Source organism: Hyla sarda, chromosome 1 (assembly GCF_029499605.1).
Source record: "Hyla sarda isolate aHylSar1 chromosome 1, aHylSar1.hap1, whole genome shotgun sequence".
Taxonomy (NCBI): Eukaryota; Metazoa; Chordata; class Amphibia; order Anura; family Hylidae; genus Hyla; species Hyla sarda.
The window spans coordinates 135,134,283-135,156,055 of NC_079189.1; the positions used below are offsets into that span (position 1 = coordinate 135,134,283).

Consider the following 21,773-nt stretch of genomic DNA (forward strand, 5'->3'; position numbering starts at 1 on the left):
GTCATTCTGCCTCAAAGTTAAATTAAAACCAATGTCAGCATATTGGGATAAAACAGCATAGGCTTGAGTTACACTTGCAATTTTTGGGTCAGTTCTTTGAGCTGAAGCCAAGAGTGGTCCAAATAAAGAACTTGGCACTGTAGCTTCCAACGCTGTGGCTTGAGTTCAAATCCCATCATGAGCAACAACTGTAAATATACTGATAGGTTAATTTGGAATTTAAATTGTCAGCCCCAAGGGAAATAGGAGCCGATTCAAGTAATGACAAGCTCTGTAGAATAGATTGGTGCTTCACAAAGAACTAGTTATTATTATACACGAAAGATAATACTCCTGTCTTTTCTAGCTACTTTTGTGTTTACATAAAAAATGTCTTTGGGTATATATTCACAAACGATAAAAAAAAACTGCTGTTTATTTAGTTGTAAATGGCTAAAATGGCTGCTTTGTGGCCTACTTTTGTTGTGTGAACATGGCATTAAATTGCTTTTGATTCCCGCCTTAAACAAAGATTTATTTTTATACAAATGGATGCTCACTCTTTGGAGTGATTATAATAGTAAGTCCTTTGAAGGCATTTTCCAAGTTATGAAATAATTTGAAGGCGTTTTCAAAATAATGGAATAATTCTACTACCACTAGGAGTAGAGGTGAAAAAGCAAACAAGGCTATACTCACCAGATAAATCCCCTATTTCTCCCAGTACAGCGATCCTCATCCTCCTCAGCAGGGTTTGTTTATGTGGCTGCAGTGACGACATGCCTATGCAGTCACATCAGTGCTACAGCCAATCACTGGCACCCATTGGCTTCATGTAATATATTGCTGAGGCCAATGATTGGCTCCAATACAAATGTTGATAAATGGGTGTATTATTGCTGCAGCAAAGTAATGTGTGTGCAAAAAAAAGAAAATTAGTGGCAAAATTGCTTTGTATTAAAATAATTCTGGCATCACTTTCTTACTGCCAAAGCAACAAGCCGGTTGGTCTTTGGCAGCTCCTTCCCATCCCACCAGACATTATAGAGCAGTACTAAACAATTTTAGCTGTGAGTCAAGCCCTGAGGTGAAATCTAATTCTGTAAACTCCTGAAATCTCTGTATAGTTTGCTTCTATCTCCCTAAAACTACTCCTTCCTCTCCTCCCTTTTTCCCACTCCCCTTTCTATTGATTTGTATGGGCAGTATGTTACTGTGAGTTTGTTTTGTCTCTCATGATACGTTTAGGAGAGGGGTAGCAGGAAAGAGTAGACAGAAGCTGGTTCCCTAATATTATACATAGCAAAGCTTCTTATATTGACTTGTGGTGTCCCGGTACCGTATTTCATACCGTACCTTGTGTGGTTGTCCCCAAAGTCAGAGTTACTACGTTCGGGTAGGGTTCCCCAGGTGGGACAGCCTAGTCACCTCCTCCTACTCTAATTTCATAATGCTATTATGTATATATTTAATAATGTGTATACTTAACTCCTTAAGGACTTAGGACGTATGAGTACGTCCTAAGTCCGGTCCCTGTCTATAACGCGGGGTCCCGGCGGGACCCAGGGTTATAGCAGGATGGTCCCGGCGCCTATTCATAGCCGGGACCCACGGCTAATAGCGCGTGGCCACAATCGTTCGGCCACGCGCTATTAACCCTTCCGATGCGCCACATCGAAAGTGAAAGTAAATGCTTCCCGGCTGCTCAGTCGGGCAGATCGGGGTCATCGCGATAAAATTGCGATGCCCCGATCAGCTACCCGGAGAGAAGAAGTTCCCTACCTTCTTCCGTCATCGTTCCGGCTCTGATTGATTGCTCCATGCCTGAGTTACACAGCTTGTTGCTATGCAACGGCAAGGCAACAATCTGTGTATGCAATCAGCCATTGCAAGCTCATAGGTCCCTATAGGAGCTATGAGCTCGCAAAAAAAAAAGTTAACCCTTTCAGGTATTCCCTTCTGAATTAAAAGTTTAAATCCCCCGGCATTTCCTAGTAACAAAATAAAAGAGTGTAAATAAAAATAAAAATAAACATATGTCCAAAATAGCGCATTTTTGATCACTTTTTATACCACAAAAAAGTGAATAAAAAGTGATAAAAAAGTCTGATCAGAACCAAAATGGTACCGCTAAAAACTTCAGATCACGGCGCAAAAAAATAAGCCCTCATAGCACCCTGAACACAGAAAAATAAAAAAGTTATAGGGCTCAGAAAATGACAAATTTAAACGCTTTAATTTTCCTGCATGTATTTATGATTTTTTTCTGAAGTAATACAAAATCAAACCTATACAAGAAGGTATAATTTTAACCGTTTGGACCTACAGAATAAAGATAAGGTGTCATTTTTACCAATAAATGTACTGCGTAGAAACGGAAGCCCCCAAAATTTACAAAATGGCATTTTTTCTTCAAGTTTGTCGCACAATAAATTTTTTTTCTTTTTTGCCGTGGATTTTTCAGCAAAATGACTAATTTCACTGTAAAGTAGAATTGGTGGCACAAATAATAAGCCATAATACAGATTTTTAGGTGCAAAATTGAAAGGGTTATGATTTTTTAAAGGCAAGGAGGAAAAAACGAAAATGCAAAAACGGGAAATCGCTCAGTCCTTAAGGGGTTAATATAGTGTATATTAGTCTACTTACCTTGTTAGCGCCGCAGGACCTTCGGTCATGTGGATATGTTAATTCCTCTATGGTATGTTGGAGGACCTTTTGAGGTCCTTGGGTCACATGCTTACGCATTACTCTCTGTACAGGAGATTGACAGTTGTATGAACCAGTGAGCTTTAGTTCTGCTCCTGCCCATATAAGGCAGCTGTAGCCAATTCTCGCTCTCTTTGGTTGCTGCTCTCGTGGATGCCGGACTAGCAGGACGGGTCTGCGCAACTTTCAAAGACAAGCTAGGCCTAAAACCTGCCGGCCTCAGCCTAAACCGAACCGTGAGTTAACATCTCAATCCCCGCTAAAGCTAGCGTGATTACTGGACCAAATATAATCCCCTAAATCCAGTGGATCACCGCAACAATTACCTTCTTAAGCTCAATAGACTAACGAGGTCCCAACCACTTGTCAAGCTCTAATATACTTTGTTATATGGACTGTTCCTGTTCTTTATTGCCTAAAATCTTCAGTAAAAGTTCCGACAAGTTTCTGCAAATCTCCGGTTGTGGACAATCAATTATTTTCCTATCTCCCTATAGCTCTTGGGAAGGGTGGCGGTAGGACAAGCATACAGATAATAGCCCTCACCCTGGCGTCACGAATAGAAAGGGTTAAGCAAGCACCCTTAGTAATAGCACAGCTACACTCCCATATACCCTACTCCTCCTGGCTATCACAGACTTGTACTATTAATTTATGTAAAGTTGGTTTTAACGACAGTGACCATTTAAAGTAATTTTCAAAAGTTTGAAACTTAATCAGGTGATAAGTATCTGACCACTGGAACCTAACCAATCGCGAGAACAGGGCGGCCTTGTCTCTCTATGTAAATGGTAGTCAAGCAAGTGCACTGCCATTCCATTTATTTTCTGTGGAGCCCCTTACACAGCTCAAGGCCTGGGACCCCCTAAGCCCCCCCCCCCCCCCAGTCCGTGAGTGGTGAGCAGCATAACCATAACCGAATAGGAAAATAGTTTCTACATGCATTGCATGCAGAGACACCATTCATAAGTAAATACAGCCTACTTAATGGTTGGGTGACTCTTTTTTATGTTGCCTTATCAAATGCCCTGTGCTTTTACATGCCAAGCTGCATTGAGCAGCTGGTCATTCTCCACCAAACAGCTGGCATATTAATCTTTGCTACCTTCCACCTCTTAAGTACAACCCCTTTCCATAGCCCAGCAAAACACATAACCTCAGCATCCTTGGCATTGGTGAAACCTACCTTACAGCAGAAGACGTTACACAATGCAGCTGCTTTCTGATTGGTTGCTGTAACATACAGTACAGTTTCCTAATGACTGGAATTAGCTGCTCAGCTTTACAAGTAGGGGGAAAAAATGCATATCTATATAAACATTATTATAAAAATGTTTATTATTTATATTGTTTATATTATCTGTCTTACGCACTGCAAGTTATTATTGCACCATATGAAAGAAACACTGTCTGTAAAAACTACATTTCTTCATAAGAAAATTACATTTTAACTTAAAAAAAAGCATTCAGTAATTTGTTTTTACTTGATATATATATTTCCTTTCCGAAATGACAGATTTAAAAAAAAAAATAATAATTCGACTGTCTATTTCTGGCCCGGATATATTTTGTTTTGAAACAGAAACCTAAGGAAAGCTGGTTATGAATGATAAGAGAAGCAATGGAATATTCTGGATTGAAGTCATTATCATGTCATTTTACCTGCCACATAAAAGCTACTAATGTCACCACATTTCACCTCTCGCAGCTGTTTGGATATCAGTAAACAGTAATAGATTTCTCTCTTAGAACAAATGACAGATCCTTTCAAGACCGATACTATGGGTATTGTCTAGGTGCTAATTTAACACTTGAAAAACTCTCATTTGGAGCCCTGGATATACCTTTGTATTATCATTTTGGCACGTTTGTAGTTGTCATGCAGTGATCAGGCAGGCACAAAATGAGAATTTTTTTTTTAGATTCCATTAGTAGTACAGAATCTGTATCACTCACCAGTGTAGAGTAAGATTTCCTATTTATGAAAAGCAGGTCAGGACACAAGCAGGCAACATACGTTTTACTTTACAATTAGCTTAATCAAAGCCTAATGCCTTCTGAATGCCCCACCCCTTATATGTAAATGTAACCTCTTTATTGCTACAAGCAAGCGGTGAAAAGACAATCATAATGATAAGGGTTAAAAACAAAACAAAATAATGTGTAATATGTACTGTAATTCTACATGTAGTACCCATTAGAGACTAATATTCATTGCCTATACTAGTTGTGATTCATGTACTTGACACAATAATGCATTAAAAAATTGTGAAAGAGATGTAGATTGTAAATCCTCGTAGGCAGGTTCTTCTCTACCTCTGTACCGGCCTGTCATTTATTTAATTTATGTTTATTGTACTATTTCTGTCTTATGTATTTCAACTCATTTGTCATGTGTACAGCACCCAGGAATGAATGGTGTTTTAAAATAAACAAATAAATAATAATAATGTAAATACTAAAGATGATAGATTGCTCCCTTTTGGTAGAACCACAGTGAGTCAGGGTCACAAGCTACTTTTTTTACTCAGTTTTAAAGCCTTTGTTGGATCCTCATTTTGGTCAGTGTTTTTACAAAACCACAAGTAGAACCAACACAAAAAACAAAACAAAACAAAAAAAAAAACTACTAGTCAATATTACAATTGCAACGTTAAAGGGGTACTCCGGCGCTTAGACATCTTATCTCCTATCCAAAGGATAGGGGATAAGATGCCTGATTGCGGGGGTCTTGCCACTGGGGACCCCCGTGATCTTGCACGCAGTACCCCTGGGGTGCTGAGTGCAAGATCACGGGGGTCCCCAGTGGCGGGACCCCCTCGATCAGGCATCTTATCCCCTATTCTTTGGATAGGGGATAAGATGTCTAAGCGCCGGAGTACCCCTTTAAGAAGAAAGTTACTGAATAATGAAAATAACTGGATTACTAGACTTGTAAATTATATGCAAATAAAAAATCAAAACGAAATATTTAAAACATCTACTTTTTGTTCAGTATTGATTGTGATTGCCAAGTGCAGGAGTACACATATGTACACACCTTGGCATATTATCAGTGAGGTTATTAATAATTGTTTGCCATACTAAATGCACTTGGGCACACAAATTATCAAGATCCACTGCTAGCCGCTCCCTTTACTTTTGCCAACCAGTGACATTTCCAGATGTGCTCGATTGGGGACAAGTCCAGAGATGCTGCAGGCCATGGTCACATGTTTAGGCCATGCAGGCTGCTCACAATAGAACAACATGTGGCCTGGAATTGTTAAGTTGATAAACAGCTCAAGGAACATTGGAAAAAGGGCCATACTACTGGTTCCAGATCAAATTAATGTAGCATTGAGCTATTGATGTTTCTAGGAAGAGAAAGAGCGCCATTGGGCCTTTGGAGAGAGAATGTGTCTGGAATTGAAGGCCATGTGTGTTTACAAGCCCCCATGGTGCCAGAACAGTGGACCCCCCCCCACATGTGACCCCATTTTGGGGTACAGTGAGTATTTACACCCCACTGGCTTTTGACAGAACTTTGGAATAGTGGGCTGTGCAAATGAAAATTTTTTAATTTTCGTGGACCACTGTTCAAAAAATCTGTCAGACACCTGTGCTCACTGTACCCCTTATTAAATTCCATGAGGGGTGTAGTTTCCAAAATGGGGTCACATGTGGGGGGGGGGGAGGTCCACTGTTCTGGCACCATGGGGGCTTGTAAACACACATGGCCTTCAATTCCAGACACATTCTCTCTCCAAAAGCCCAATGGCGCTGCTTCTCTTCTGAGCATTGTATTTCGCCAGCAGAGCACTTTACATCCACATATGGGGTATTTCCATACTCAGAACGAATGGGGTTACAAATTATGGGGGGCTTTTTTCCTATTTCCCCTTGTGAAAATGAACAATTTAGGATAACACCAGGATTTTTGTGAAAAAACAGACATTTTTCATTTTCACATCCAACTTTAACGTAAATTCTTCAAACACCTGTGGGAGTGTTAAGGCTCACTAAACCCCTTTTTACGTTCCGTGAGGGGTGCAGTTTCCAAAATGGGGTCACATGTGGGTGTTTTTTTTTTTGCGTTTATGTCAGAACCGCTGTAACGATCAGCCACCCCTGTGCAAATCACCTGAAATGTACATAGTGCGCTCTCTCACTCCTAAACCCTGCTGTGTGCCCGCAGAGCATTTTACGTCCACATATTAGGTATTTCCATACTCAGAAGAAATTGCCTTACAGATTTTGGGGGTCTTTTTTTCCTTTTACTTCTTGTGAAAATGAAAAGTACGGGGCAACACCAGCAATGCTGGTCCAGCATGTTAGTGTAAAATTTTTTATTTTTTTACAATAACATGCTGGAGTAGACCCCAACTTTACCTTTTCATAAGGGGTAAAAGGAGAAAAAGCCCACCAAAATTTGTTAGGCAATTTCTCCTGAGTACGGAAATACCCTATATGTGACCCTAAACTGTTGCCTTGAAATACGACAGGGCTCTGAAGTGAGAGAGCGCCATGCGCATTTGAGGCCTAAATTAGGGATTTGCCTAGGGATCGACCCATATGAAAGAATTACACTTGCCTCCGATACCAAAGTTATCCAATGACAGTGTTTCCCAAACAGGGTGCCTCTAGCTGTTGCAAAAGTCCCAGCATGCCTGGACAGTCAATGGCTGTCCGGCAACACTGGATGTTGTTGTTTTGCAACAGCTGGAGGCTCCGTTTTAGAAACCATGCCGTACCAGGCGTTTTTCATTTTTAGTGAGGGGGGGTGGGTGAATGTTAGGGGTATGTGTATATGTAATGTTTCCCTTTTTATTTTGTATAGGTGTAGTGTAGTGTTTTTATGGTATATTCACATGGGTGGGGGTTCACAGTGAGTTTCCCACTGGGAGTTTGAGCTGCAGCAGAGGGGGGAAAACCTCCACCTGTTGCAAAACTACAACTCCCAGCATGCCCTTTGGCTGTCCATGCATGCTGGGGGTTGTAGTTATGCAACAGCTGGAGGCACACTGGTTGCAAAACACTGAGTTAGGTAACAAACTCTGTGTTTCACAACCAGTGTGCCTTCAGCTGTTGCAAAAACTCTCAGCATGCAGTGACAGCTGAAGGGCATGCTGGGAATTATAGTTATGCAACAGCTATAGGCATACTACTACAACTTCCGGCATGCCCTTTGGCTGCCTGTGCATGCCTGGGGTTGTAGTTATGAAACAACTGGAGGCACACTGGTTGCAAAACACTGAGAGTTTGTTACTTAACTCAGTGCTTCCCAACCTGTGTGCCTCCAGTTGTTGCAAAACTACAACTCCCAGCATGCATGGTCTGTCAATGCATGCTGGGAGTTATAGTTTCGCAACAGCTGAAGGCTATCGGGTTGGAAAACACTGAGTTAGGAAAAAGACAATGTTTCCCAACCAGGGTACCTCCAGTTGTTGCAAAACTACAGCTCCCAGCATGCCCAGACAGCCAAAGGGCATGTTGGGAGTTCTAGTTATGCAACAACTGGAGGATAATAGTTTGGAGACCACTGCGTAGTGGTGTCCAAACTGTAGCCCTCCAGATATAGCAAAACTACGACTGCAAGCATGCTCCGACTGCCCAGGCATGCTGGGAGTTGTAGTTCAGCAACATCTGAAGGGCCAGATGTTGTCAAACTACAACTCCTAGCATGCCTGGGCAGTCTGGGCATGCTTGGAGTTGTAGTTTTGCAACATCTGGAGGGCTACAGTTTGGGCACCACTGTATATTAGTCCCCAAACTGTGCTCTTCAAGAAGTTGCAAAACTACAACTTCCAGCATGCTGAGACTATCCAGGCATGCTGGGACTATTCAGGCAACCCTGCCACCTCACTCCTATCCTTTAGGATGATCAGGGCTGTCTCTGACAGCTCGGATCATCTCTATTTTCCAGGCTATCGGATCATCAGAGACCCAATCAGCCCTGAATCACCGCAAATCACCATTCAGAATTGGTCTCAGGACCCCCCCAAGGCATTATCACGGGATGCCGGTGGAATGATTTCAGCAGGCATCCCAGCCCAGTCCCTGCCTGGTGAGCGGCGGGGTCTGGAAATACTCAGGGCGTACAGATACGCCCTGAGTCCTTAAGGACTCGGGAACAGGGGCGTACCCATTTGCCCTGCATCCTTAAGTGGTTAAGAGGTTGTGGCTAGGGGTGTGTGGCTGGGCTATGGGCCCTAGCCCTGGGTCTTTTGAAGACCTAGCAATGGCCTTGCTCTAACATATAGCAATCCTGACATTAGGAGACTGAGAATTTTCCAGAACAAAACTGCATAGGTAAGCTAAAGTGAATACCTAGTGTGCATTTTAATTAAAGCTAGGCATACTTAGCAAAGCTTCCTTCACTATGATCAAACTGTTGTGACACTCAACAGATAAGACTTTCTGCGGAAAATCTTAATTAAAAAAAACACTGCCAATGACCCTTGAGTTAATTAATGTAACATTTAAGGAGAACTCCTGCAAAAATTAACTTATCCCTTATCCTTAGTGGTCTGACTGCTGGGACACACCGTGATCTCTGGGACGGGATCCCGTCTCTCCAGGTGAGAAGTGCATGTCATCTACCGGTAGACAGCACACGCTCCATTAATTTCTATGGAAGTGCCAATGATGCCCAAGTGCTGTACTGGGGTCTTTTCAGCACTCCCATAGTAATGAATAGAGTGCTTTCTGTCTGCAGCATGCACTACTGTGGGTGGGGGATAAGTAAATTCTTTGCTGGAGTTCTCCTTTAAATATTTTCTATAGTAATGCAGGTTTAAGAGCTGATAATCTGTTTTAACCTGTCTGAAACCTGCGCCTCAAATTCCAAAGAATTATTTTGCATGAACATGCAGCATACAAATAATACAATATATCACTGCAGTCTCTTTAACAGATCCCATTGTGTACTGATCATCCTCACAAACATTTCCTCTAATTATTACTTTTCTGACACTGCTTATAGATGACAATAGATTTATTTAGAAAAACTCTAAATATATTGTAAGTAGGATAAGATTCTGTAAGACAATATGGATGTCACGATGCCGGCTGGCAGGTAGTGGATCCTCTGTGCCAGAGAGGGATTGGCGAGGACCGCGCTAGTGGACCGGTTCTAAGCCACTACAGGTTTTCACCAGAGCCCGCCGCAAAGCGGGATGGTCTTGCTGCGGCGGTAGTGACCAGGTCGTATCCACTAGCAACGGCTCACCTCTCTGACTGCTGAAGATAGGCGAGGTACAAGGGAGTAGGCAGAAGCAAGGTCGGACGTAGCAGAAGGTCGGGGCAGGCAGCAAGGATCGTAGTCAGGGGCAACGGCAGGAGGTCAGGAACACGGGCTAGGAACAGACAAGGGAACGCTTTCACTAGGCACTAAGGCAACAAGATCCGGCCAGGGAGTGCAGGGGAAGTGAGGTAATATAGGGAAGTGCACAGGTGATCACACTAATTGGTAATTGGGAAGATTGGGCCAGGCACCAACATTGGTGCACTGGCCCTTTAAATCGCAGAGACCCGGCGCGCGCGCGCCCTAGGGAGCGGGGCCGCGCGCGCCGGGACAGGACCGTCGGAGAGCGAGTCAGGTACGGGGACCGGGGTGCGCATCGCGAGCGGGCGCCACCCGCATCGCGAATCGCATCCCGGCTGGAGGCGGTACCGCAGCGCACCCGGTCAGTGGATCTGACCGGGGCGCTGCAGCAACGAGGATGAGGCGAGCGCTCCGGGGAGGAACGGGGACCCGGAGCGCTCGGCGTAACAATGGAGAAGCTGGTAATGCCATATACGTGAGAGTTCACACTTATTATTTAATTGCAATTATTGACTAGAAAGCCAGAATCTGAAAAGAGACGTCTCTTTTTTTCCTTTATATGTGTCCTCGAAAAAAAACCTGAATGTGTGAACATTTCCTAAAGGTTGTCAGGATGTGACGACTGCAACATTTACAACCTCTTCTTTCCCCAAAATACTTACATAAAGAACACTGCAGGAAAATTGAATAATATCTACGTATACTACAAGGGCCAAAATGGGGGCATATTGGAATGATGAGGGAGTGTGATGGGAAAAGTGGCTTTGTTTGGCAAAATGTTGTTCTTTTCTGCAGTGTTTGATACTGTAACAATTAAATTGCACCATTTCTGGTGTGTTAAGATTCAAAGGCCATTAGCACTTCATGGGCATTCTGGGAAAATTGCTATTGAGCACTAATGGCCTTTGAATCTCCACACACCAGAAATGGTGTATTTCCACAAGCAACAGGCCTCTCACCAGCCAAGCCAGTGTACTCTGCCCTGTATTGACGAGGGGCAAAAAAAACAAAATAGCTGCATGCAGATGGGTCCTCTTCCCTTCTGGGGAGACTTCTGTCTTGGCATTAAATCCCAATCAGTTTTTGAGACTCCGTAAATGGAGCTTTGCAATATATATATATATATATATATATATATAGAGTGACCCCTCGACCTATGATGGCCCCGACATACGATCATTTCAACATACAATGGCCTCTCAGAGGCCATCGCACGTTGAAGGCAGCATCAACATACAATGCTTTTGTATGTCGGGGCCATCGCATAAACGGCTATCCGGCAGCGTTGACTGCTTCAGCTGCCACCGGATAGCTGTTTACGATGCCCCATGAGCTCCGGTGATGGTCACTTACCTGTCCTCCGGGCTCCGGCGCATCCTCTTCGGGATCCCCTGCATCGTCGGCGCTCTCCATCGACGTCATCACGTCGCTGCGCACGCCGTCCCGCCATCCAATAGGAGCGGCGTGCGTACCGACGTGATGACGGCGACGGAGAGCGCGGATGCCGGGGAAGCATAGGCCTTACCAGAGCGTCGGGGACACACCGGGGACGCGGCGACAGCGATGGACAGCGACATCCCGGGCAGCGGTGACGAGCGGTGACCGTCCGGAGCGGCGGGGACAGGTGAGTACAACTTCCTCTAACAGTGGTCTGTCTACAACCTGCGGACCTCCAGATGTTGCAAAACTACAACACCCAGCATGCCCGGACAGCCAACGGCTGTCCGGGCATGCTGGGTGTTGTAGTTTTGCAACATCTGGAGGTCCGCAGGTTGTAGACCACTGTCCTATACTTTACATTGCACGGATCCCTCAACATGCGATGGTGTCATGAACAATGGTTCATTTGGAACGGATTACCATCGTATGTTGAGGGACCACTGTATACATATATATATATATATATATATATATATATATATATATATATATAAAGAAGCTGCATGACTTCTGTCTTTGGGATTTCTTAAATCTCTGTGTTATGCTTTGCCCTGTCAGGATTGGTACTTAGGATCATGAAGTCAGATTTATATACATTGTTCTTATCCTTTACATAAAGATATTTCAGCATGGACCTCCTGTTGTGCACATGCAGCATATTCTGTAAAAACCTACATAGGATGATGTGACCCCAGGATCCCTGTTCATTATAATAGTAGCCATATAATAAGAAACCTTAGCTTTAACATGCTGCTAACAATATAACATAAGAGAAGGAGATGAATAAATAGAAACCCATCTCTGACCTACCACAGTTCTCTTCATCTGCTTGATTTCCACACTCATCCACTCCATTGCAGTGCATAAACTGAGGAAGGCACTTTGTGATATTACCGCAAGGGAAGAATCCAAGAGGACACGTGTTTTCTGACTGCTCACTTTCCGAATAGGCAACTAAGTAAAAAAAAAAAAACAATAATAAAAAGAACTTAGGTTTGTGTATTAACAAAAGGAGAATTAGAATATAAACTAAATACAGATGTAGCCACGATCATCTTGAACAAGTAGATCCTACCAAGCAATGTTTTGTGTTGGGATATCTCAATGCACCAAATATTATTGTTTAGAATGCTGGGTGTGGGTGGCATGATGTCATGACCACGCCCCTTGTGACTTCATGCCACGCCCCATGGCAGCCATCACACCCACTCCCATAGACTTGCATTGAGAAGGCGTGGTGTGAGGCCACAAGGGGGCGTGGTCATGACGTCACGACCCCCCGCCACTCGCTCCAATCGTTTGGAACAAAATGTTCAGAACGCTGTGGCAGCGGAGTACCCCTTTAAGTATATAACACAAACGCAGGTACAGTGAATGTGATACAGAGTAAATGACAGACTGATACATAGGGAGAGAGGGCCCTGCTGCTAGTGTTGCTCGCGAATATTCCAAATTCAAATTTTATTTGCGAATATCGCATATTCGCGAATTCGGGAATATTCGCAAATATAGCACTATATATTCGAAATTACGAATATTATTTTTTTTTTCACAGTACACATCACAGTGATCATCCCTCTCTGCTTCCAGCTTGTGTGGTCAAAAGAAGGCTCTAATACAACTGTGTGAGATCGCCGGGCGAATATTCGCATATGCGAATATTCGCGAATATTGATCCCTCCCTTCTGCTGCTTCTATCAAGTTACACTGGAATACTTGCTGTAAAGTGCATACATTTTCACATATGCAAATTTTCGCATATGCGAATTTACACATATGCGAATTTACGCATGTGCGGAAAAAACGTGAATATTATAAATATGCGAATTTAGCGAATATATGACGAATATTCGTCCATATATTCACGAAATATCGTGAATTCGAATATGGCCTATGCCGCTCAACACTAGCTGCAGCAAGGGCTTAAAATCTAAGGGTAGGGGAAGTAAGTGAGGGAGATGTTAGGGAAGTAGCCATTCCCAAAACAGTGGCAGCAGGGTTATGGTATGTCATAGGCTTTCTTGAAGAGATGGTTCTTTAGATCGCTTTTTAAGGTCTTGATGGAAAATGAGGGCTGTATGGGTCAAGGTAGCAAGTTCTAGTGTATGGGGGAAACACGGGAGAAGGTTGTGTGATGTGCAGAGTAGAGGAATTATAAAAGGCACCATGTACAAAGCCTTTTGGTATGTGACAAGCATTTTTTTGGTTTAATAGTTTCTGTACTGGAAAACACCAGTAAAAACTGTACAAAAAAAGTTCTCGACAAAAAGACAATAAATAAAAATAGCCATCAAAAAGGCTACTAAAATGATCTAAAAAAAAATAAAGCTTGCAACATCATCTAAAAAAAACTGACATTTAAAAATGCATTTATTTTCATTTATTTTAAGATTCTAGAATTGAACAGAGTCTAGGCTGGGTTCACACTACGTTTTTCAACTACGGTTCCCGCATACGTTTTCATTAGTGAAAACGTATGGAACGGTATTGAAAACCGTATACATAGGCAAAGCATTGCAAACCGTATGCACCCTGATGCATACGGTTGCGTACGGTTTGCTTGCAATACGTTTTTAAACAGTACTCCAAACAGTGTTTGACCATGGTTTTGACTCCAGTTTTAAAACCGTATTGCAACCGCATACCTTTTTTTTAACATGGACGTCAATGGGAAACGCACATATAGACGGTTCCATACGGCAAAACCGTATGCGTTTTTTCTTTGCACATGCGCGTTTGCATCCTAAAGTCCCCACCCAAGACCCCTCCCATTAAAAATGGACAGAATTTTCAAAAACGTATGGTTTTAAAAAAAATAAAAACTGACGCAACAGTATGCACTTTTAAAAACAGTATACTGTTTAAAAATGCATACGGTTTACTTTTTCCCATACTGTTCCATCCGTTTTTTTCCCATACGTTTTTTGATAGAAAACGTATGCAGGAACCGTAGTTGAAAAACGTAGTGTGAACCCAGCCTAAAAGAACCCCAGTGCAATAGTAATAGTCCTGTTATTTGAATAGAGGAGGATGTTAGGATCCAAACTGAATTGTTTTATTTATTATCTGAGTTAACATCAGTCACTAATAGTTTGACATGATGGAAAGTATTGAGACATGAAATGATACACTGATTACTTTGACATTTTCTTCCATTACATGAGTAATCTCCAGATAACATAGCATTTGTGAGTGGCATAGCACTTATTTGCTAAATCTTTTTAGAAAGTTATCATGTTTGCTTCTGTGGTGCCAGGGTGGAAGGATGAAATGGGTTGTTGAGGAGTGGTAGTGTAGGGTATTGGTATTAACCCTTTGTTGTCGTGACACCAGGGTGAGGTTTCCTTAGGGTAATGGTCCTACCGCCAACCGTCCCATAAACGATAGGGAAAATAAAGGAATGTCCACAGCAGATGTTGATGAAAACTGGAATAAACTTTACTGCATATTTTATGCAACTGCAGGTAACAAATCAGTCTTTGTATAGAGGACCGTAGTTCAGGTTCCTCACAGGTTTGCTGGGACTTCTGAGTGCAATGAGCTTTGATTTGTTAGCCACTGTGCTACTGAATTTATGATGATTGAGTTGCAGTAGTCACACAGGATTTTAGTAGATTTTTAGCAGGATAACTCACGGTTTAGTGGCTGCTGAAGATAAGGCTTCAGGCCTAGCTTGAATTGATGATGAGATATAGATTGATGTGCTTGCTTTGAAGTGCCAGGAATAAGAGAGAGAATTTAGTGGCAGCAACCACTTATATATTAAGGGGGTGGAACAAAGCTCATTGGATAGCCAAACCTGTCAGTCCTGACCCATGGTACTCTGGGCATATCACATGACCGAAAGGTCCTTAAACCACAGCACAACATGAATTAAAGGCACGTGACCTCTAAGGCCCTATACAGAGGTATCCTAGATTAATTAAATATATAAATATATACATTAAATATTACCATATTAAGAGGTGACTAGGGGTTAGCCCTCCAGGAGAGCCCATTAGCATGGAGGGACTCTGGCTGAGGGGACTCCAGACAAAGGGACAGGACCAAGTCGTTTACCGGGATACCACACTTCTAAACTTTTATACAAAAAGATTAAAACAGTTAATAGAAAATGTAATTTTCTTTCAATTTCCTTAATAGTGCTCAGCACTTTCCATATTTCCCATAGCAATAGCTCAGATACTTCATTGTTGTTTCATACAATACCCCTCACAGGAGACATAATGATAAGATGGAGAATTTATGATCCCTGTATTTTGTCGTCCCTTGACTCTGCCCTTTGCCACGTCCCACCATACTACTTACTATAAGTGGGTTGGCACACTGTAACAAACCTCCTCATGTAATTACCTTACTTCTGGGGTGGCACACTGTTACAAATCTCTTCCTCATGTAATCTCCTTACTACTGGGGTGAAACACTGTAACAAACCCCCTCCTCATGTGATCTCCTTACTACTGTGGTGACACACTGTAACAAACCTCCTCCTCATGTGATCTCCTTACTACTGTGGTGACACACTGTAAGAAACCTCCTCCTCATGTAATTACCTTACCACTGGGGTGACACACTGTAACAAACTTTTTCCTGATGTAATCTCATTACTACTGGGGTGTCACTGAGGTGCAGATTTCTACGCAAACTACACAGCAGCAATGACTGTACAGGAAATGTGATCTCCAGCTTAGCCCCACCTCCTAAACAGCATCACCAAAGTCTTCCTTCAGCCGCCATCTCTTTTATCCTTCACGACTGAGCTCTGCCCCCATCATATTACTGGTCACATGATGGTAACATCATCACAGGTCCTGTGGTCGGCCTGATAAGGGTGGTTTCCATATCAGACCTATTTACGATTGAATTCATAGACAACCCTGTGAATTCATGACTGGAAATTTCGACCTAGAAAAAGCTGCTCAGAAAATGTTCCCAACTTGTTCCCGATCTGTGGAATCCTGCAAGTCTGAAACAACATTTCACACTAGTAAAAACCTGACACTCTTAATAAATAAGGCCCATTGTAATGAATCAATAAGCAGAACACAGTTTCAATCTGTAAAGCATTTATAGTTAACATTTCTACTCAATTTCCACCAGAAAACACTGGCTAATGGGTTTCAGATAGCTAGAGAGATTTTTCTGTATATTGCACAGGGCAAAATAAACTAAAAGTTAAGCAGAAATAGTAATATAGAAGATAGCACGAGTGGCACGGCACTGCTCTCACTGATGGACTCGATGTGGTATAGGTGGATGAATGTGAATGAGGGTGGTAGTGCTCTGGTCAAAGCTGGGACACAGATAATATGATAGAATGAAGACAAAAGATCAGACCGGCAGACATACCACGATTCTTTTCTTCTTTATTTGCGTCAGCAATGCATAGACAAATACTCACAGACTTGGGGGATCAGGACGTGCAGTGGGGGGGACAAACTGGCAACAGACTCCGTTTCGCATGGACCACCGTGCTTCCTCCGATTGATGAAAATATATTAAATGCTGCAATTTATATTTTTTAAATAAAAGCTATCCCTTACGTCTAAAGGGGCATCAATCACTTCTAAGGGAAAGAAGATTTGTACACCAGCACAGACAGAGTTCTTTACTGTAAGAGCAGTGAGACTATGGAACTCTCTGCCAGAAGAGGTGGTCATGGTGAATTCCATAAAATAGTTCAAAAGGGGCCTGGATGCAATTCTGGAGATTAATGGCAATAGGTTACGGATACAAGATTTATAGGGACATATTTGGAGCTGGGAGGGATTTTTTTCACCTTGTATGGGGTAGTTGGCATTAGCCTCAAATTTTTTTTTAACCTTCCTCTGGATCAACTCAATAAGGACACAAATGTAATTTAAATTATGTAATATAAATATGGAGTCATATTCAGCTTTCCAAAAAAAGAAGTGTGAAATGTGAGACTCTGAGTTTCAGTGGTGCAGGAAGACACTTACTAGGTGTCACAAAAAGTGTTTGGGCAAGGGTATTACGGTTTCAAGGAAAGAAAAATAGACCCTTCTTTAATCTTATATAACCCATGTAATGAAAAGTTTGCTATATATATATATATATATATATATGCACATATATGTATTATATCAAATACAGAATTTTTAATATAATGCTTACAGTTAACAGAACAATATATTTTCAAGAGTGTATTATTTTGTTTTAATGACAATTCTCCTTTTACTCTAGAAACTAAATAGAATTATCCAGTTCTGAAATACATAGAGATTTACATGGCTATAATATGTCCTGATAAGAAGATACATTTTTGGTGACAGAAATAATTTAATCTTACTATGTTGAATCAGTTATGAATATGTATATCACTGCAGAAGAACTAATGGTCAACCCTTTGAGGTTTCAGCAATCTTGGATTTGATAATAATCTAATGTATAGCTCTGCTAATGTTAAGGGTACTGTGAAGAATATCTTTAGGGAACAACTAATTCTAATTCACATCCAGGATATGGCATATTTTCAGTTTCCATGCCAAAACTAATGAATTATTTTTGTTTGATATATTTACTAGTTTAACCTATTTAAGTACAGTAGGAATTAAAGTTTAAATATTTTAACATGCTGGTCCACTTCTTCCATAGCTTGTAAGGCGGAATAAGGGTAGCTTCTTTAGGGTAAGTTAAAAAGGACCTGTGGTCTCCATGTAGAATTGAGATAATAGCAGGGGGGGGGGGGGCAAAAACAAATCTGTTTAAAGTATGGCGACCTTCCCTCCCCAGTTACGGAGATATAGGGTTTGTAAGCCCATCTGACTGTCAAACTACTCCATTAGATAGGTGAAGATGGCATTATACAGTGTGCAGCCTCCCCCCCACCAGCGTGCAGAAGAGCTCGCCACAGCTGAATACACACCCAAGTATGCAGGCCCCCCTCGTTCTAGTACAGCCAACAGACTAATCCTGCTTGTTCACTATCCTTGTGAAGTCTTTCCTTTTAGACCTCAACAGCCTACTCCAGGACTTTCTGCTTGAATAAGTCCTGATTTACTATGATTTACTCTTTTAACCTGATGTAAATCTTAGCAGAACTCTATGTCAGCTTGCATTCCTGTAGCAAAAAATGCTGGGTTCACAATTACATTTAATGTACAGTATATGATTTATACTCTTGGAAAGGATGAAAACTCAGGGGTGGACATATCGCCTGAGCAGCCTATTTAGCTGCACCGGGACCCAGCATGTCAGGGGGCCCACCGCCCTTCGCTGCGCCACCGATGCTCACTGTTCTAAAGCATCCACGGCACATAATAGAGCAGCGGGCCTTTAGACAGTGAGTCTTGCGCCGGACGACCCGGGTCTGATGAGGGACGTCACGCAAGTGATGTCCCTACACAGACCCTCGCAGAAGGTCGTCAGTTACGTCACTCGTCAGGCCGCCACCGGAGAGGAGTAGCACTGCGCAGGCCAGGTAAGTGTGTCTATGTGTGTGTCCATGTTTGTGCTTCTGTGTGTGTTGCTGTGTGTATGTCTGTGTGTGTGTCTGTGTATGTGTTTCTGTCTGTGTGTGGAGAAGGGGGTCTATGCTACCTAATATGGGGAATCTATGCTACCTAATGTGGGGAGACTATGCTACATAATGTGGGGAATCTATGCTATCTAATGTGGGGAAACTATGCTACCTAATGTGGGGAATCTATGCTACCTAATGTGGGTAAACTATGCTACCTAATGTTGCGAATCTATGCTATCTAATGTTGGGAATCTGCTACCTAATGTGGGTAATCTATGCTACCCAATGTGGGGAAACTATGCTACCTAATGTGGGGAAACCACCGGAGAGGAGAAGCACTTCGCAGGCCAGGTAAGTGTATCTATGTGTGTGTCTATGGTTGTGTTTCTGTGTGTGTCGCTGTGTGTATGTCTGTGTGTGTGTGTCTATGTATGTGTGTCTGTCTGTGTGTTGGGGAGGGGGGCTATGCTACCTAATATGGGGAATCTATGCTACCTAATGTGGGGAAACTATGCTACCTAATGTGGGGGAATCTATGCTATCTAATGTGGGCAAACTATGCTACCTAATGTGGGGAATCTATGCTACCTAATGTGGGGAAACTATGCTACCTAATGCGGGGAATTTATGATACCTAATGTTGGGAAACGGCTACCTAATGTGGGTAATCTATGCTACCTAATGTGGGGAAACTATGCTACCTAATGTGGGAAATATATGCTACCTAATGTGGGGAAACTGCTACCTAATGGGGAGAATCTATGCTACCTAATGTGGGGAAATTATGCTACCTAATGTGTGGAATCTTTGCTACTAAATGTGGGGTAACTGAAACCTAATGTGGGGTAACTGCTATCTAATGCTGCAGATTAATGTGAGTTGCAGTTCAATTTTATAGTACTTTTTTTTGGGGGGGGGCAGGCACATTCTTTGTACAGGTACCCTCTGCTGTCTGTGTCCGCCCCTGTGAAAACACATACATTAAACAAAGGCACCTTGACTTAAATTATGAAAAAAATGCATTGCGATGGATAGGGATCTACGCTTTTGTATATTGCAGGTGACACAGATTAAAATGATATTTACCACGAGCGGATCTGTTGCTCCAGTGTAACATTATTATTTTTTGCTGTATTTGAGGTACTACTGCACATGTGCTGTCTGCTGGGTACACCCGGAAACGGCGTGCGGAGAAGCTTCACAGCCGTGGCCATCTTGGTGTACCCATAAAGTGGCACATGCGCAGTAGTACTAAAAAAAAGCAAGGAGGCAGAGGGAGGATCTACATATTTATATGCCGGGTAGAGTGCTTAACCAGCAGTGGTGTGTCAGTGTGCCTGAGGAAGCCTTCAGAACCCCATTCATGCCCCAAGCTTCTAACTTGCAGAAACAGAAAAAGACGAATAACGTTGCAACAGAGCGACAAACCCACTTGTGATAAGTATCATTTTAATAGTGTTACCTGAACTACAAACCTGTATGACAGGTTAGTGCCGGTGATACTGATGACAGTTCTCAAATATCACTTTTAAATCCACATGCTAATAATATTGGTGGAAATCTAATACAAAGGGGGAGATTCTCAAAAACTGCTGTATTTGTACATTGTGCTAAACGATTACGTATTTAATTTTTTTTCTCATATTTTCATTGGGCTCTTGTCTCCCTTTGAAAATACCTTTTTTTTTAATGCTAAAATAATTTATTTTGCGCCAAAATGTTAATTCTTGTACCCAAATTGCCAAGTTTTGCATCACTTTTTAAAGTACAATGGAAAATAGGTGCGGCCACTGCAAAAAGGGCCAGATGTTGCAGAACTACAATTCCCAGCATGCCTGGACTGTCTGGGAATGCTGAGAGTTGTAGTTTTGCAGCATCCAGAGGGCCACAGTTTACAGACCACTATACAGTGGTCTACAAATTGTGGACCTCCAGATGTAGCAAAACTACAACTTCCAGCATGCCCAGACCGCCAACAGCTGCCTGGGCATGCTGTTGTAGTTTTGTAACATTGGAAAGGCCACATTGTGCTCATGCACTGCTGATCGCTGCCTGCTGCTGATCGCTCCCGTCGATGCCCGGCACTCCAGTACTGGGTCTCCCTGCTCTGCCCGGAACCATCATGGGTGGGCAGAGCGGGGGAACCAACCTTTCAACCCCCTGCCCAACATCTGCTATTGGTCGGTTGCTTGCGACCGACCAATGGAAGGGGATAGGAGGAGGTGGCACCCCTGCCACCTCACTCCTAACCTTCAAGGTGATAGTTGCTGTCTCAGACAGCACTGATCACCTTTATTTTCTGTGTGATCTGGTCACCAGAGACCCAATCAGCCTGAAATAACAGTGATTCGCTGGTCAGAAATGATCCCTTATCCCTTTTAATAGTTATATACAGCTATATATTGTTTGTCTAGGCTTTTAACATAACATTTAGTAAAAAATATATATATAGTAAATTCTCAAATTACCTTGACACGCCCACTTTAACAGTTTTGACGTGAACGGTGCAAAGCTTGCAGAAAACCAATGTACACAGTTTTGAATATATCGGGAATTTTCCGCGGCAAAATTTTGGTGCGAAAATATATTTTTTTTACTGCAACGAGCTTTGAATATCGCCCTCCATGAATTTGGTAAAAATCAATATTTAACTGCAGAACAAACTGTATACAAAATTTTATTCAACATTTCACAAACATAACAGCTATTATTATTCTCTAGGAGAGGGGTAGGGAGATTATGTAATATAAACACATTTGGCAGCAAGCAGCTGCCTTAATCACTGAACCAGAATAGCAAAATATGTTAAATGTGTTTCCTAGAATAATTAATTGTCACTTGGTAAATGCTTTAGAA

At 42.3% G+C, this 21,773-nt stretch overlaps 1 protein-coding gene across 4 annotated transcripts in view; it reads right to left on the reverse strand.

Moving 5' to 3' along the window:
* RXFP1 (relaxin family peptide receptor 1) overlaps window positions 1-21,773 on the reverse strand; it is a 379,356-nt gene that overhangs the window by 188,795 nt on the left and 168,788 nt on the right. For 2 of the 4 annotated variants that reach the window (XM_056561796.1, XM_056561781.1), the window contains exon 2: window positions 12,241-12,388. The exons of 1 other annotated variant lie outside the window; for it this stretch is intronic. In XM_056561796.1, coding sequence (XP_056417771.1) covers window positions 12,241-12,289 — 49 coding nt within the window. In that variant the 5' untranslated portion in view covers window positions 12,290-12,388. The remainder of the gene's footprint in view (window positions 1-12,240; window positions 12,389-21,773) is intronic. One more of the 4 variants, XM_056561789.1, reaches the window with a different exon arrangement.